The 17,539-nt window shown below is 40.2% G+C and overlaps 1 protein-coding gene across 1 annotated transcript in view; it reads right to left on the minus strand.

Annotated features, from left to right (window-relative positions):
- Nucleotides 1–17,539, minus strand: part of RAB31 (RAB31, member RAS oncogene family) — a 66,931-nt gene that overhangs the window by 26,866 nt on the left and 22,526 nt on the right. The window contains exons 2-3 of the mRNA XM_051774066.1: nt 12,591–12,670; nt 9,937–10,018 (exon numbers count right to left, since the gene is read on the minus strand). Of these exons, the coding sequence (XP_051630026.1) occupies nt 9,937–10,018; nt 12,591–12,670 (162 nt within the window). The remainder of the gene's footprint in view (nt 1–9,936; nt 10,019–12,590; nt 12,671–17,539) is intronic.

A 17,539-nucleotide genomic window follows, 5' to 3' on the forward strand; every position in this document is an offset into this window, starting at 1 on the left:
CGCACGTATCCATGTGTTATGTTGCAAACCTCTGCAGATTTACTGGACACATCTTTTTCTCTGAACTGTACCCAGATGGAGCATTCAGACCTAGCAGCCTCCACATTTACTGCTGTTTCACGAGCCATGTATCACGCAAGTTATTTGCAATGCTGGTTCACTTGCCAGTTTGTAAGCTATTCATCACAGATCACGCACAGCAGCTCAAGGTCAACACTTTCTTTTATAACAGCGTGGATGCACAGCAGCAGTGACAGATGGTCAAATGCTGAAGTGTTTTGGGGAGTGAGGCAGGTGGGAGAGCTCATTAATAGGAGAAAACAGCAGGAAAGAGGATGAGAAAAGAAAGAGGAATCAGTCAAGAAGCGTGGTTTGAAGAAATGGGATCAGCCAAGATCCTGAGGGAGTTGGGTAGATGTGTGCCTTCTGGAGTTTTAGTGTTTGGCTTTATTATTTATTGCATTAAACATGCAAATGCTTTCCAGAATTTTTATGCTTCCAAATCATGACAGAAATTTTCAGTCTGTTAGACCCGAATAGCCCATTTCAGTTGGAATGGATCTACAACAATCATGTAGACCAACACCCTGATCAATTCAGTGCTGGCCAAAAATAAAAGCATCCTGTTGAGGGCATTGTCCAAATGCTTCTTAAACACTCACAAGCTTGAAGCATTAGTTCAGATAACAAGAAGGGCTTTTTCAAGTATGTTAATAGTAGAAGAGGTATAAAAAAAAGCCATTGGACCCATTACCTGTTTCATGACCACTGTGGCCAAGGCATCCCACCTACCATCATATGCCCCTCAGGTCCTTCTCTAATCACAAATAACAAGTCTAGGAGGGCATCTTTCCAAATTGGCTCACTGTGTACTCATGACTAGAAGTTATCTCCTGCAAAATTCAAGAACTTCCAAGACCTGCTCCTCAACATGTGAGTTGTGTTAAAGCAGCCTGAAAATCAGGGACCTTAACTGTGGAGGGTACATGTGACCTTTCTCGGTGTAAGCACTCACCCCCCAGGTCGTAAACTCCTGCAAAAAAACATATATACCCCACACACATGCTGATTTGGTCTTAATCTAGATTACATTTTAATCTAGATTACACAGTATTCATGAATTTACAAAGAGCTCTCAGATAATGGTAATCACACTTCACAGGAGCCATGCAGTTAAATTCACATGCTTCAAATTCCTTTAATACTGGCCCTGAGAGCACATTGAGGACCTGTACATCATCTTGGGAATTTCTCTCCCTTTTCTTCTGACCAGCTGACAAGAACACCTCCTGTAATAGGTGTTTCACTGAAGAATATTTCCAGTGTTAGGGCCAGAAAGTAAAAATAGAAAATAATAATTTAGAAACAAACAAAACAAACAAACAAAAAAGCCCTTTATCATTCTTTTATACAGGCTAGTAAGTGCATGTGACGATACAATGTCCCAGTCACAAGAAATCACTGTTTTCTACAAGAAAAAAGGAAAAGCCTCTTAGCATCACTGAATGAATCAAGAGGAGCTGAAAAATTTTAACTGCATGAGTTTCATGATCTAATGACAGACTCTCAACAAATGTGTTTTATGAACACAGACTTCCCAATATATCATGCAAATAATTACATTTATTTGATGCTCTTTTCTTTTTTCCTTTTTTTTCTTTTAAATCAGTGCCCAAAAAGAAAGTCCTCTTGAACCTTTTTCTGGCCTAATTAACTGGAAAAAGAGAGTCACTCAAAATTAATTAAAGGGATACAAAATACTAATCTGCACATTTTTCACCTGCCAAGGACCAAATGTGGGACAGATGCCCAAACAAGTGACACACAAAAAAACAGCGCACAAAATTAAATCTCATGGGACTACCTTCTGTATTATAAATTACAATTTCTCTTACCTTGATTTTATAGCTCAGTATTTCTGTATCCAGTAATTCCCAAGAAAATTAGAAGAAACAGGAGCAGTTTGAGATTTGGCATAAGAACAACTCTGCTTCTCGAGAAAAGCCACCTAAAATGTTCAGGAGGCCACTCCCAGCTCTGCCACACGGACATCCAGGTCACAACCCCAACTTGCCAGGGAGTCAGCTCCTCCATAGCCTGACAGATGTCATCCCTACCTACAGCTATCAGCAGCTCACATCACCTTGGGCTAACAGAAAAACACAAACCAGAAAGAGACCTCCATCGGCTCCCACCACCACAAATAATCACATTCCTAACCCATTTCAAAAGATGATCAATGTCCAGACTAAAATAATCAGTGTTCTTTTTTTCCATTATATTGCTACAAGGATCATATTATTTTGACAATTAATAACATTCTGAATTCCTAATTAATAATTTACTTGTAACTTGCTTGCACCTTGACTTAGAAAAACTTAGTGATCACTGCTTGCCTTTAGCTGAAATATTAATACAGAGCAGCAGTCTTTCAGATTTAACTTTGCCAGTTTCCTATATCAGGCTCTTCCAGTCTGAAGATAAGGTAACAAGGAAAAATCTGCATCTAATCACCTTTCCCTGTGCCTGGTCCAGGTTCAGTTCATCTTTTCTGACTGCTGGTGACCAGGTTTGCATATGGCATTCTCGACACAGAACAGCCTTAAATGCACTTCTCCTAACATGTAACACATTTCTCATGGATGCATCATAGTCACGTGATCATTCTTTAATCAGTAAATACATTCACAGGTGTCTTTCCTCCTCTATTAAAAAAAAAAAAATTACCTACAACCTTACAGCACACATTTTCATTGGGAGCCAAAAGCTACAAGGACTTTCTACTTGTACTACTGAACTTCATCCCCACCATTTTCCACCATGTCCTTCTGGGCATTGGGAATACCTCCCATTCTGTATAATGAGTAAACTATCACTAGCAGCTCACCTCTCGTGGGACTTTAGAAGTCCTGTGTCTCTCATTCAGTATCCACAAAGAAGTTTGCCTATTTTCAAATACTGACACACTTCATCACTCATTAGTCCCACTTTGCTTTTGGAGGGGCTGATAACAACTGGTGAGGTTGAAGTCACTAAACCACACAACGCAATATCTAAGTTGTAGAGGTACATTTTACAACTCAACAGTTACAGCCAGGCCGAAAGGGCCCCTGAAAGTATAAATAAGAAATTTATTCTACCAAAGACGAGCCAAACCCCAAAATCAATTACTTGTGTAGTTTCATGCAGACTTCCAAGACCCTCTTCCTTGGAGCACGGCACACAGTGTGCCACATACCTACAGTCACATAAGTACTGGCACAATGCTGACTGTGTTCAGAGCACCTGAACACAGTTGAACATAGTTGTGCTCCTCTATCAACACGTCCACTTTGCACTTGTGGTTCATCACCTTTTGCCACTAAAGAAGAATCGAGGCCACATGTGCATTATGAAATTTCCACTGAAAGGAGATCCCCTTTTTCTCTCAGGATCCAACTAGAAGCTGCCCAATCTCTACAGCTGTACAGCCCTGCAACACAGAGGGCATATTCAGTCTTACATGGTGCAAACTCAGGTTCAGCATAACCGGAGTTTCTCTCATTGATTTCAGGAGTATTTTGGGATTCTGCAACCCTTCATTCAAAGTCAATAGAAGCTTTGCCCTTGCAAAGGACAGAAAGATGGAACCAAGCAGCCATTAAGGAATTTACCACCTATTTAAAAGCTCTGTAGTATTTTGCTTTCTGTTTCCTGTGCATCTCATCATGGAGGGGTATATTTGGTCACAGGCAATGCTTTTCATGTTTCCTCTGTACTAACAGGAAAGAATGGGGAGGAAGAAAAACCCACAGAGCAGTCATATCATACTTGGAATAGAAAACCAAATTCAGGGGAACACAATGTAAATCACACCTGAGCTGTGGCAGTGAAAGCCTCTTAGCCCTGTCTTACGGAATGCTGGTTTAGAAAGCAAAACAGAGGCCAAATAAATACAGAAATAAAAACTATTGTTTATATACAGGCTGACAAATCCTGCTGAAGACAGTCAGGACTCATTCAATCTGACAGGCACACCAAGGAACATTAATTCATGTCAGCAGCTCTTTGCACCATCCTGTGGTGCTACATCCCAGCTGCCTCTTCCCAACTCCACAGCCAAGAGGGAAAAAAGCAAACCCCAAACCAACAACCACCACCACCGCCTAACTCCTTTATTGAGTTGCTTTTACTATTCTAGACTGTACATCACCTGCTCTTTATACAAATCAATTAGAATTCTGCCTACCAGCACAGCTGGAAAGGATAAGGACACACGAACTGAGAAAAATCACACTAGTGCTCAGTGAGTGTTACACACCTTTGAACTCAGCCGAGGCTTTCCTACACAGTGCCTGCTCAAGCACCTGCAGGTGCACAGCAGCACAAGATTTGCTTCCTGACATCTGTGATCATTTGACTAGATTTCACCCCCATTCCTACAGAGCCGCTCTCTGAGGACATATGTTGCATCTGAGTGGCCAAGACCAAACCACTTGGCTCCTCTCAAGGTCAGAGATGTTTACCCTTTCTTTATCTGGGTGCCACCAATGGTAAGGACAGCTACAGCTTCTGGCTCTGCTAGTGGCTAACACGTGCAGGCAGTGAGGCAGCCCTACAAATTCCTTCCCCTTCCTATTACACATATTCAAGCTTTCTAGACTAGGATATTCATGTACCTCAGTCCCCTCACTCAATAGTCCATTCCTACCCCTCTGCAGGTGATTATAGGTGTCCTGTTTCTCCTGTTCTTGGCCCTTCCTGCCAGCCAACGTCAACCCCACAAACCTCTTCATTCCTGTCCCAAAACCCATCTGAAGTACATTCCTCCTCATGCTGTTGCCTCCCATTCCTACAAAGTGAACCTTTGAAGTTACTATGGTGAAAAGAACAGCAGATCAGTGCCAGAAAAAAGCTTCTACCAGCCTGTTTAGGAGAGCTGCCTTAACTGCTTCCGTGGACCAACCAGGTAAGCGCCCATGGCGAAGACACTGAGGTTGCCACCTCTGCATCTGCATTCCATGAGCTCACTGAAGCAGTCAGTGCACCAAGAACAGAACCCATTCCACAGCTTAGGAGCCTTCACTTGCCCAAGTCTGGGTATTTACATCCCCCCATTCCTGCCACCTTCAAGGCAGCGGTTGCCAATGGACAGAAAATTGCAGTGTGGAGAAAAGCAAAGGCAAAACCCAAAAGCATTAAACAGATTATTTTGACACATAAGCTTCTAGAACAGGGAGGGAGGGATACAAAATTCCTGACATTCTCAGCTGGCAGAGAGCAAATGGGAAAAATGTTATGCACGAAAACCACTATCAGATAGCACTTAGCATTTTAAAACCCTGAATATTTTTCCCTACACGATTGAAGGCTGAGATGCCAGTTCTTGGGATTTGCAAGCTGAATAAATCAGGAAAGATCTGTCTGTCTCTGACCTGCAGGTATTTTTGCTAGTTAATTTGGAGATGTATACATACACATATATATATAAATGAGCCATTTTACTGCAATATCTAAGAATTCTTCAAGTGAAGAAGGAATAATTTCAACATTTTAGGATAATCTTTTAAAGATATTTTAAATAAGCAGAAAACAGACTTCTGCAACATCATAAAACTGACCAGTGCTTAGCCCTTCTGAAGTTTACAGTCATTAAACAAAGGATGAAAAGGACACTACATCAAAATCACAACTTGCTGTCAAGTTACAAGTTTGCTGAAGCTTAAAAAAAAACACCTTTACATGCATCCCTTCAAAGATTTACCATGCTTTACACTCACTCTAAAACTAATAAAAATAACATATTCACTTACTACTTCTAATGCCACTTGTGCTCTTACATACCACCTAATCACCTGTTGACATTTGCAGCACCCAAGCAGTAGCTCAATGCAGGGAGGTCCTCACATCACATAAAATGAACCACCTCCACTCTGACTGAAATGTGGGCTACCATCAGAGTCGTCTTTATAACACTAAAGAGCAAAATTCAGGCAGCGTCTTGACTGCAGAAATAATTCATGTCATTGATAGATGGTGTTGTGACACTGTCACTGAATCACAAGGACAACTACTGTCACTCAGAAAAGAGGGAGCTGTAGACATGTCATCAATCAGCCTTTTCCTGGAAGTGGAGCAGATTAAAAAAAAAACAACCCACAAAACAACAACATCACAACACAGGTTATTTCCTATTGAGGCTTAAATTGGGCTCAAGTAATTGAGGCTTCTTTTATTAAACAAAATTAAAAATCCCAGAGTTCAACACAGTAAATTTAAAAAGAAGAGAGATAAATTTTTCCTGCCCTAGAAATATGGCCCTCAGGCTCCCTAACTATTTGCTACCATATTCCTCAGCTGGCAAAATGAAAAGCTGGCAGCCACCCAAGGTATTCAGACAAAGCATTGTAATTAGAAGCTACTTAGGGCACCATGAACCAAAATATATGCTAATGAAAACATCATTAACTAACTTGTGAGGAGACTCTTTTTAGGGGAGGGAATCTTTGCTAACAATAACATAATTGTCAGGCATTTAAGTCGTGAAGTCTGTGGCAACAATTCAAAGCTAATGGGGAAAACATGAGGGGGGGAACTGACATTTGGAAAACAGTGGGGTGGAGGGAAAGAGACTCTGAAGAAGAAAATAGAGTTTGTTGGATTGCATACCAACACAAAACAACTGGGTCCACGGAGACCAGTACTTAGGCACAAAAGACAGGGGGATTTTGTTAAGTGTGCTGCCAGTTTGTTTCTTCCTAGTCAAAAAAAACGGAAAGAAAAAAACAAGATAAAAGGATTAAGAAGCTCTCTCTTTTTGTAATCAAGTACAATGTGAATTTTTCACTGTTAGCCACATCTCCAGGGTCCTCTCCTAAAGCAGCACACTGAGCATTCGCCCCGACTAAGGCTATGATAGAAACACTTTTAATCTCCATTTTCTGCTGCATTACTGTCATTCTGCAGCATTGACATTTATTTGTTATTCCCCAAAAAATGGCAATTCTAGTTCCTTCTCTACTCTGCCTACAATTCCGAGTTTCTTGACTCAAAAAAACCAAAATATTCTATCTATTATCGTAGATATGAATCAGAAGTTACCTGTTCTCCATGACCAACCAACCTCCAATTGGCTGGCCGGTGTACTAAGGCTCACTCAGGTGTTCCCACAAGCTTTTAAACCCAACAGTGACCAGCATTTGCAAAGGCTCACAACATTACAAGTGGCTATCCAAAAACTAATTTAAAGCCTCAAGGGGGTGCTGAGTGCTTTCAGCTGGCTCCTGTCCTGGCACCCAGGACACTACTCCTTTTCAGAAGCAGCCACATGAATTTCCACTTTCTCCCAGCTGATTGAAGGAATGTGTCCAGGAGGCACATTGGTTCCCACAGAGTGTTGCTCAAATAAGGGCTTGCGAATACAATATTTAAGAGTGGTTTCTCTACATTCTCCAAGATGGCAGTTTCCCAGAGAAACTCATGAACAAGGAAGAGAAAACTCATTAAAAAGGACAAACTCATGAACGAGGATCACAGAAGTGCCACTACTATTGGTTCCACCTGACCACTCTACCATGGTTGAGGTTTGAGCTTAACTTTCATGGCCACAGTAAGGCTTCAGTTAAATCTCACCCAGGGCTCTTCTGCTGTGAAGGCTCCACATCAGCACGTAGATGCTGCACAGAGCGCCCCAACTCCAGAATAAGCACAAGCCCTATGCTTGGCCTTGTATTTAGGAGAATGAAGCCAAACAAAGGCAATGTTGAAAAAGCAGGAAGTCCTAAACATTGCTATCAGCAGTACAGACAATGGGGCACTGACAAAACTTCCAGACTTCAGCAGCGGAACAGAAAGCCTCAACAAAAATTGCAAAGAACAAGGGAAGGCAACTCTCGAAGCAGAAACAGCACTCAGAAGACACCTATTAGTACACTGTGAGAAACAGCAATAGGTCCAGAGGTTGGGATAGACTGGAAGCTTTGGGTCACCACTGTTGTTCAGAGCATAAGGAGAAAGAAATTAACAGGGAAATTAACATTTGTTCTTGAATAGCAAGCAGATCAGAAGGAGCAACAAAAAACAAAGTAACCAAAATCCCTGATTAAAGTGAGTAAGGTATTGAGAAGCATCACGTGTTTAGCTGTAAAATGGGAATGTTCTAGGACACGGAACAACATGGACCAGTATGGACCTCACCTTGGGAAACCTGTCAGCCCCTGCAGCTAGCACTCTGTTTACCCTATCACCTCAGTTTCCTAGTCCTAGTGAAGGACTGGGAATACAGTGTGCAAACACACAAGAAAAAGTCCCTGGCCTAATTCATGAAAACCCATAACATGACTTATCTGTAATAGATTCTAAGCAATATATCGTTTACGGTGCTCAGTGCTCACCATTGACTGACACACAAAAAAAGCAAAGCATATCTTTGAAAAACGATGAGCTAAAAGAAAAAACTGAGAGGAAACATAAGGGACTAGATGGGAAGGATGGACTTTGTGTCCAAGAGTCAGAGCTCAGTCACAGATTTCCTGTCTCAAATGAGGCATCACTTATTTCAGTAAACAAGACTTTATTACTATTCACCTTCTTCAGAAAAAGCTTTGTGAGTCTTAAGACTATGCACGAAAACTGAGTAATACTTTTATCTAAATTTCAAGAAACTGAGTTTTGTGTGCTAAAGAGCTAAAAGAAAAAGCAAAGGCAAGGAGAGCAGGAAGGGAAGAGAGAGAGGGAATAAGCAAAAAAGCTGAAACCATGGGAAAGAAAACTGAACCTTTGCTACCTCTTGCAATAATCAGCCAGTTATCAGATCCAGACCATGCAGAAATGCAACAAACAAAATCCAAGGGAAAGAATTATGTTATATTTCAAATATGTTTTTCAAGGTCCATTTTCCCATCATAAATAACATACTGAATTGCTATGAGCCAACAGATTTCATCACAGTCACTTACATCATGCTGGACATTGTGAATAAAAGCACAAGCATTTCCTGCACTTAACAGCAAAACTCTTCTTTGCCTGCAATTCTCATAAAAGGTATGAAGAACACAATGGGATGTATCAGGACTGACATTCCAGCCTGTATAAGTGTCTCATTTTATCCCAACCTAATGTGAGAATAGCTACATTCTTCTATGAACAGGCACTGTGCCATTTCACAAGGAAGTCTGAAGATGTTTTAAAAGTATGCATAGTTTTTTCCATTTCTTTCCAACTTCTCAAGATAAATGTAGACACATATTAAGAGAAACCTACAGTTCTACACTCCATTACTGCATACCACTGCCATTGAGGCTATTAAAAGAAACAAATGACCAACCAGGCTTACATACAGTCAATATGAACTAATGCCCAAAACTCCATTGTGGCTTTTTTTTGAAAAGTTAAAGGAAAAGCTGCTTGCTTTGAGTAAAGCACTTCACACACTTGAAAAAATCAACACAAAACCCCTAAGTGGTTCAGGTTGACGGTGCTGACTTCCAAAATAATAACAGCAGACACAACTCATGCCCATATTCAACGTCACAACTCAGGACAACCCCAGTGTCATCAGGTAAGTTCAGGCTACCCACCAGCCCATGGGCTGGAAGTCCAGGTCTTTCCAATGCCAATGAAAGCCACCACACACAAACCTGATAAAACCAGAGGGGAGCTGGAGATTGCTGTGGCACTGCTCAAGATGTCATGAGGAGAAGTGGCTGACAATTCACAGCAAGTTTGTGTTTTTTTTTTTTGCTAAGTGGTATGGTCAGCCTGTCTCTGCATTTTCCCCACCTGTGAAAAGGTAACCTATATACTTAGTGGCTGCTGACCACCTGGGTTGCAAAGCGTTGCAAAGATTCAGTAGGTTTATGCTTAGAAAGTCTTCTGAAGATGAAAAGTGTAGAAAAAGTACACCAACACATCAAGAGAGACCAGGATAATGAAAGCATACTGCAAACTAATACTCACCCGTTCCTGACCAGCTGTGTCCCAGATCAGAAATTTATGAAGCTCATTCCCACATGGCACAGTTTTAGTCATGAAGGATGCTCTGAAAAGAAGGAAGGAGGAGAAATTTGTAACATGACTAACACTCTGAATTTGCAACCTCTAGACCTTAGCCAGCTCTGCTGGGTTAGACTGCATACGGGGAGAACTCCAAAACCTTGAGAAAATGCCCACAGAAGTGAAAGTCTCCCTTTTATCAGATAAGGCATATGCTACCTACCTATATATATATATATGTATGTATTTTTTAAAAGAAGGGAAAAGCCTCTGAGGTTCAGAGGGCATTTGTGCATGGGTCCAGGAACACAAATGCTCCTGCCACTCACAAGTAGCTTCTGCTGCTTGCTAGCTCCATCTTCTCAGAGATACGGACCTGAGAAAAAGGCAACAGTGCCACTTTTCACTTAACATATGAGACTGGATCACTGGGGAACAGAAAATCACCTGCTGGAATGAACACAGTGAACAAATGGAAAGAAGTTCTTCCCCCTTTTGACTCGGATGCAGAAGTCTTTGCGTTTTCTTTTATTTTCCATAGGAAATGAGATTCATCTATGTTTTCACAGTTTTTTCTTTTACGAAAGAGGGTTGCAAATTTATAGGCTTTTTCTATATTACAGCAGTTCAGTTGAAAGTTGGTTGGAGAGACTGCGAAACTCTGGTAGATTTCTATTTTCCCCATCCTATCTGGATACTGCTGAACAATTTCTGTTGTGGTACATTTTTCCTCATTCATAAAGATGCATTTGATACAATGCACTGTCATTACAAAGGCACCAAATGACATATGACTGATCAAAACATTTCCTGAGAATGATATACCAGAGTTCTACTCCACAGCCATCTGCAAATTCCTTGAATTTAACAATGCTGCAATGCTTATGAAAATACTAAGTAAGGTAAAAAAAGAGCAATATTTCTTTGGTTGTTTTCAGGGTCACTTGCCACTCTCCTTCTAAAAAGCATTAAGCAACATTTTACAGCTTCAAAAATGGGAACTTTATAGAGTCACAGTACCTACTGTTGATTGCAAGGATTATATATTTAAAACATTTGAATAATTTGGAAGAAAATAAAAACCTTAACCATATAGACAAATAATATCACCTGTGTGAAACAAGCCTTCACATTTTAATCTTCAAATGGAAAAAAAAATCCCTTTAATCTTCATAATTATGATAACAGAGGAAAAATATTTTCCAATTTGAGCAGAAGGCATTTACTTAGCAACAACAACTACCTGGGGGAAAAGGCTGCTGATAATTTAGGAGTAAAAAAACCACTCAAGTTGCCATCAATTTCTTCACTGCAAACAAGCGTCCTTCAGTAATTTTATTCATTAAATGCTTCCCTTCTCTCTGTCCATTTTTCTCTATTCATGACATTCAGGAGTCCAAACTTGTCCTGGAAATTCAACGTGCAACTTCCAGCTGAGAAACCTTCACACACTGAAAGGCAGAGCTTTAGAAAGTATCGTCTAACCGTCTGAACGACACACAGCAATCAATACTAATCCTTCACAGACGATTTAAAACAGCTCTGACACACAAGGCAGATCAGCCCTTTCCCCCCAAATTACTCCTTTGTGAAAATCGCATATTAGCTTCCTTTCCCATAAGAGATCCACAATTTTAAAAATTTTCCAGGTAACACTGGATTTGGTAGATTTGTCCCTATGATATTAAAAGAAAAAAAAACTTCTGGAATTAAAATCAACTACAGGACTAAGAGGATTCTGATGATCTGATACAAGGAAGTTTAGCAGTTTTTAAAGAAGAGGTATTAATTAATTACACTTAGTTTAAATTGTGTTGTCTCTATTTTGAGAAAGGCAGGATAATGTGACACATCCTAAACTTAGACAAAAGCACATCCATACATGGGAATAGACGCTGTCCATGTTCCAGCCCGGCCTACCAGGACACACAGTGAAGGTACTTTAAGGGTTTCCCATGGTTTTCCTGCCATTACTCAGCTATGGGATGGTCTGGTCATTATGCAGATCACAGCCTCTTGGGTTGTGGGGTTTTGGTTTTTTTTAGCTTCAAGGATCAAATTTGATACCTCATTGACCAGTGGGGGCTAAAGTGATTTAAGTCCTAGGGTCCTATGGCCAAAGCACAATCTAAAGTGGGAAGCTCTTGACAAGATAAAAAGATAAAGACACCAGTTGAATAAGACATCTAAGAATCTCTTGGTGTAAGATGGGTAAAGAAAAACAAAACAGAACATCTGAAAGTCATGGCAGTGAAGAACACAGGTTAATGCAGCGTGGTTCTGGATGGCCCCAGAAAGGACTCAGGAGAATGGCAGAGCTTTTTCAGCTTCTCCATAATACAGCATGCTACAATACAGTAAGTTTAGGGCCCCTCTGTATTCCCAGAACAGAGAGAGGAGAGCTGACCTGGTCTGGAGCAGCTGCTGACTCTCTTAAGCAGGTAACATGAGTTGAAAGCCAGTAAAGGAGAGTAAAGAGCTGAGTGAGATGATGGAGAAAAAAAAAAAGATGTACAATATTCAGAGCCTCGAAAGTAAGGAAAAGAAAGGACTGCAGCAGAGGGCAGTGAGTTAAAAAAACATATAGAATTAAAAAAGATATTATGTGTGGTACTTACCCAATAGTAGGACTAATATTATGATCAAAGTGGTCCTGGACAAATCGACAAACAATGCTCGATTTCCCAACCCCAGTATCCTGAAAATCAAGAAAACCATGACAGTGAGTTCAGGAGATCCTAGATATCAATACTTCACTTGAAGAAATAGTCAAATATTAATTTTTGAGATTAAATCTTCTCTAGTAGCAAGAAGGGCACATTAAACACTTCAGAAGAAAAGCAAGGACATAGCTTATCCTTTCCAAATTTCAGCATTGTGAATGAAGCTCCCTAGTCCTCTTCCCAACACTCCCTTCTCTCCAAGCCTTGTATTTTATTGCGTGGATTTTATATTCCTGTTGCAAGGACTGCAATCCTTCAAGCATAGTCACTTACTTGTACAAGAAAACCCTGTGCTTTTCAACACATAGCATATTACTCAGCAAAGCCAGAGAAACAATTTCATTCAGCCCTGTTGCAAGGGCAGCCCAACTATGCTTCCAAAAACAGATTAGTAACACCAACCTTTTAGCACACTGACAGCACTAACCTAGTGGAAATAACCTTTTCATGGCAAGACAAACAAGCCCATTTGGTGGAAACTTTGCAGAGGCTTCAGGTGGTTTTGAAAAGGCAGGAATCCAAAGATTTGGGTCCCCAGAGATGTGCAGCTATTCCTGTGCATGCCGCGCTACAGGACCGCAGTGAAACAGCATTACTTCAAATGCAACACAACTTGCTCTCTCTACTGCAACATGGAAGGCTGCTTTCATTTGCAGAAAGTCTTTAACATACACCCAATCAGTAAGGAAAAATAACAGCAGTACAATACTGGAATATAATTCAGAATAACCTGAGGGGGCAGGGAAAAATTTTAAATTACGCAGCAATACTATATTAGGCATTTAAAATATGAACAACTTCCCTAAAATGCAGTATTTTTTGGTCTGTCGCTGCTATTCCCCAAAGCCTTGGATGGTAGGTAGAAGAACTTAAATTATACAGGTAAGTATCAAGAAAGAGGAATAGCAACATCACTACGTCTTCCACAGAATTGCAAAGAGCCTCCTTAGAAACAAAAAAGATGCCAGGAAATCGATCTTGACCTTTCCAAGACATTAACAATGACAGCCCAGGGTCCAATCTAACTCATTAAACAGTCAAGGGAAAGTTTTCTATTAATTTCACTGAAGTGATGGCAGAACTACCAGATTGCACCTGGTAGTTTCATTTGCATCCACATTTTAAGACATGACTAATTCACACAAACTTCTCAAAAAGTGCCAAGACAAGATAATACAGTTTCTTGAGAGCGCTTCACACATAACTGTATATTAAAAAAAAAGAAAAGCAGCTTTCGCCCACACACAACTACATATTAAAAAAGTACCTTTGCCTTTCCTGTAATCAATTTTGCATTACGTTCTTTTCGAGTACGAAAGAAAAAGAATGCCCGTATTTAGATTTCTTTCACCATGCTTAAATGCAACTGTATTGTCACACCAAGTAAAGTCCTTATTAGAAAACCATCCTTTAAACTCTCATATTTAATTCAAAGCTGTCCTTAGTCAGCTTAAAAGCCATAATAAATACTCATGCTACATAGACGGTTGTTTATCTACTCTGTTCAATCAATAGGAAATAAAGATCAAAGAGAGAAGCAGTGTTTAAAAACAGCCCTGTAGTCTTTGATCAATAGCAGTAACACATCCTGCTACTATTATCAAGTTTTGCCTTCATTATCAATTCCAGCTGACATCTCTATATAATTACTACACCAGGATGGCAGAACACATTAAAAAAAAAATTTAAAAATCCTCTACACTGAAACTGAGGATCTAATTATTATTCCAGATTTTAAATGGTGTGGAGCAACCAGAATTATCACCCACTGGTTGCAAGGAATTACATTACCCTCTTGTGGGGACAGTTTCTGCCACTGCATTTGAAACCAGGCATTGACTCCTGTGACCTCATGATGCTTTAGTTTCATCTGATTCCTTCAGCTCCCTTGACAGGTCACTCAGAATGGCAACTGCAATTATAAGAGGAGCCTGGTCTCCAGCAGGGACGTGACATCCACAAGCATGGATTAAAGCTTAGCTCATTTCCCTGGAACATCTTACCTCTTCATCTTTCAGTTCGTGGCTCTCACTAATGATTCATGCTAATGTTAAAGGAACTCTCAAAGTTTCTACTGCTCTCGCCTCGCTCACAATGAGCACAGCTAAGCTTAAGCACGTGGCAGGCACACCAACAGCCCTCCAGAAGCTTAAAGGCATTCTTACACTTTGCTCCTGGGGTTGCTTGGACTATCAAGAGGGCTAAATTTACCCCTGGTGTAACTCAAGTGAAACCAATGGACTTGGACCACAAGTGAACCCATCTCTAGGATGATCACTGCTGCAGCCAGTGGCTGGTGCTTTCCAGGAGCCAGGCAATTTATTGCACCAAGGGGGTTCAGTCGAAACAAGCACTGCCACCTTCTGCTTTGTTGCCTGGAGGATACAAAGGAGCTGCTACCAGAGTATAATTAGAGCACAGAGGGGAAGGAAGCGAAATAGAAAAAGCTTCCTACTTAAGCCAGTGATTATCATTCCATCATGGGATTTAAAACTACTCAGACATTTTTCAGTCCACGCTTCCATACTAACACCCATCAAACAAGACACCCGCCTGAAAGCAAAGCAAATCATGCTGTATGAACATTATACAACAACTTCAAAAATACAAATGAGACCTTACCTTTTACTAACAATAGGGAACTACCTTTCAAGTCAATCTCACAGAAGACAAGGAAAGCAGGATTGTTGCTTCAAAGAAATAGACAGGGCATTCACTTCTCAGCAGTGCATCAAAATTTAACCTCCTTGCTAAGGCTGAATAAATCTTTCCTGCAACCAGCTACTTTGTACTTTACTATATGGTCTTTCTCTACATAAATCCATTTTTCTAACATTTGATGGAGATGATCTTCCTTGTTTTCTCTCTTTTTCTTCAAAAGATTATAACAGACTTATCAAGGAACATGCCTGGGTAACATTCAGGCATACATGAGCTATTTTTCCAGTTCTCAAAAGTTCTGCTATTTGCCAGCTTTTTATCCCCTCTAATCTGCTTTTCTGTTTTGTTTTACTCCATGTTGGTACAGCTATAACATCAAACATACACCAAGGAATAGCATTCTGGCTGATGTAAAAGGTCACAGCGGTATTGAGATGACTGGATTGGACAAGTTTCAGAAACTGAGAACATGCCTTCAGGAGTTATACTGCACTTCAAGGAACAGATCTTGCAATTCTACATAAAAATCCTCATCTAGAGGAAATCCAGGGCTTCAGTACCATATTAACTGACTCATCACGATCAAGAGCATATCAATCCATGAAAGAAGTGGCAAGAAAGAAATAAATATAAAATAATTATTCTGAATCAAGGTGTGTTTACCAGTCGCTCATGGGACCAACTCCGTGTTTTGGTTTTTTCCTTTCTTCTTTGTAAGTCTGGTAGCACACTTCCAAATATCAGTTATAAACCACATTGTAGTGAGATAAGCAAAATGGGTGGGGTGGAGAGGAAGGAAAGGAACAGAAATGTAATCACAGTAAATGAACCACTATTAGCTCACCAGAATAAGTAGCTACAACTTCGGAATCTCCCACTGGTCAGCAAAATGGATTTGAAAATCTGAAACTGTATCAGATGTTTCTGATAAATAGAAGGAACCAAGCAAGCATGACTAATTTCAGATTTTTATTCTTTAAGCCTAGAAAACACATTCTCTATTCCTTTAAAAACCCTTACCCGCAGATTTAGGCGTGAGGATTTTAAGAGCACCAGAATGGAGAGCAGCATGCCACAGAAAACAGTGCTTCCACCCACACTCCTGCTCACGGAGAACCACCCCACTTGGCTCTTCTCAGCTTACATTACTGTAAAGGAGACGAGACTATATTTCAAGCCAGCAGCAACACAGACTGCTGGCAACTCATTTGCAAACAAGAGGCAAACAACAACCAAGTTTCTGATTTCTTCTGATGGATTTGCAGCATCTTAGAAGAAGATTAAAAAAAAAACAAACAGGTAGAAGTTTGATATGAGCAATATATTAAAAAAGAAAACCATTTTCCCATTACAAGTAGGCATTTGGTATATTCCTCTGCCCATCATTCCAAATGCATTTATCCTGGAAAAAAAACCTAATGCAGAAAAATTTAGCTCTAATTTAAATCTGGATGTCTCATTGATATCTTTGCGCATAGGGCCTAGTCCTCCAAACACTTTTCCAAACTGAAGGGAGGTAGATTACCCTGCAAACACATCCCTGATTGGGTTCTTACAGCTTGATTGGGCTCTTTAGCCTTGATATTATAATAGCTTTTAATAGATTCAGGGTCAAGCCCCATTGTGCTGTGTAAACTGATGTCTTCGTGTAATTTTTTTTTTTACATCTGAAATGGAATAAAGGTTGAATTCACAAAAAAAATCCACACATGTTGTGACTGATGACTAAACAGCAGCCCTATAATTATGTACACTGCTGCAAGAGCTTTTTTAGTGTTAACTATGCAGAGTCTTTCTGTGCTATGTTAACACACAGGGCTTTTTAAACATGTGTAAAATTATATAAACCATGTAAAAATCCTTTTATGATTCTAGGATTTTGAAAATACAAATAAACCAAAAACCCTAGACAGCACTTCTCATGAGGAAATGGCATACTAAGAATGAACATACGGAAGAAAGTACCTTCAGTCCTTCCACTTGCAAAGTAAAGGGGAAGAAAAAAAAAAAAAGAACATCTGGCTTGTAACCACCAGAGATCTCATGACTAACTTCCCATTTCAGCTTTAAAGGGAGATTGAGATACCCTGGAAATGAGTATTTGTAGCATCACAAAAATTTGCATTAAGAGGTAATGGAGAACTGATCTCTGTAAAATAGGGATCCAACACACAGCTCCTCCA

Source organism: Manacus candei, unplaced genomic scaffold (assembly GCF_025592945.1).
Source record: "Manacus candei isolate 608988 ecotype Guabito, Panama unplaced genomic scaffold, ASM2559294v1 h1tg000008l, whole genome shotgun sequence".
Classification (NCBI taxonomy): Eukaryota; Metazoa; Chordata; class Aves; order Passeriformes; family Pipridae; genus Manacus; species Manacus candei.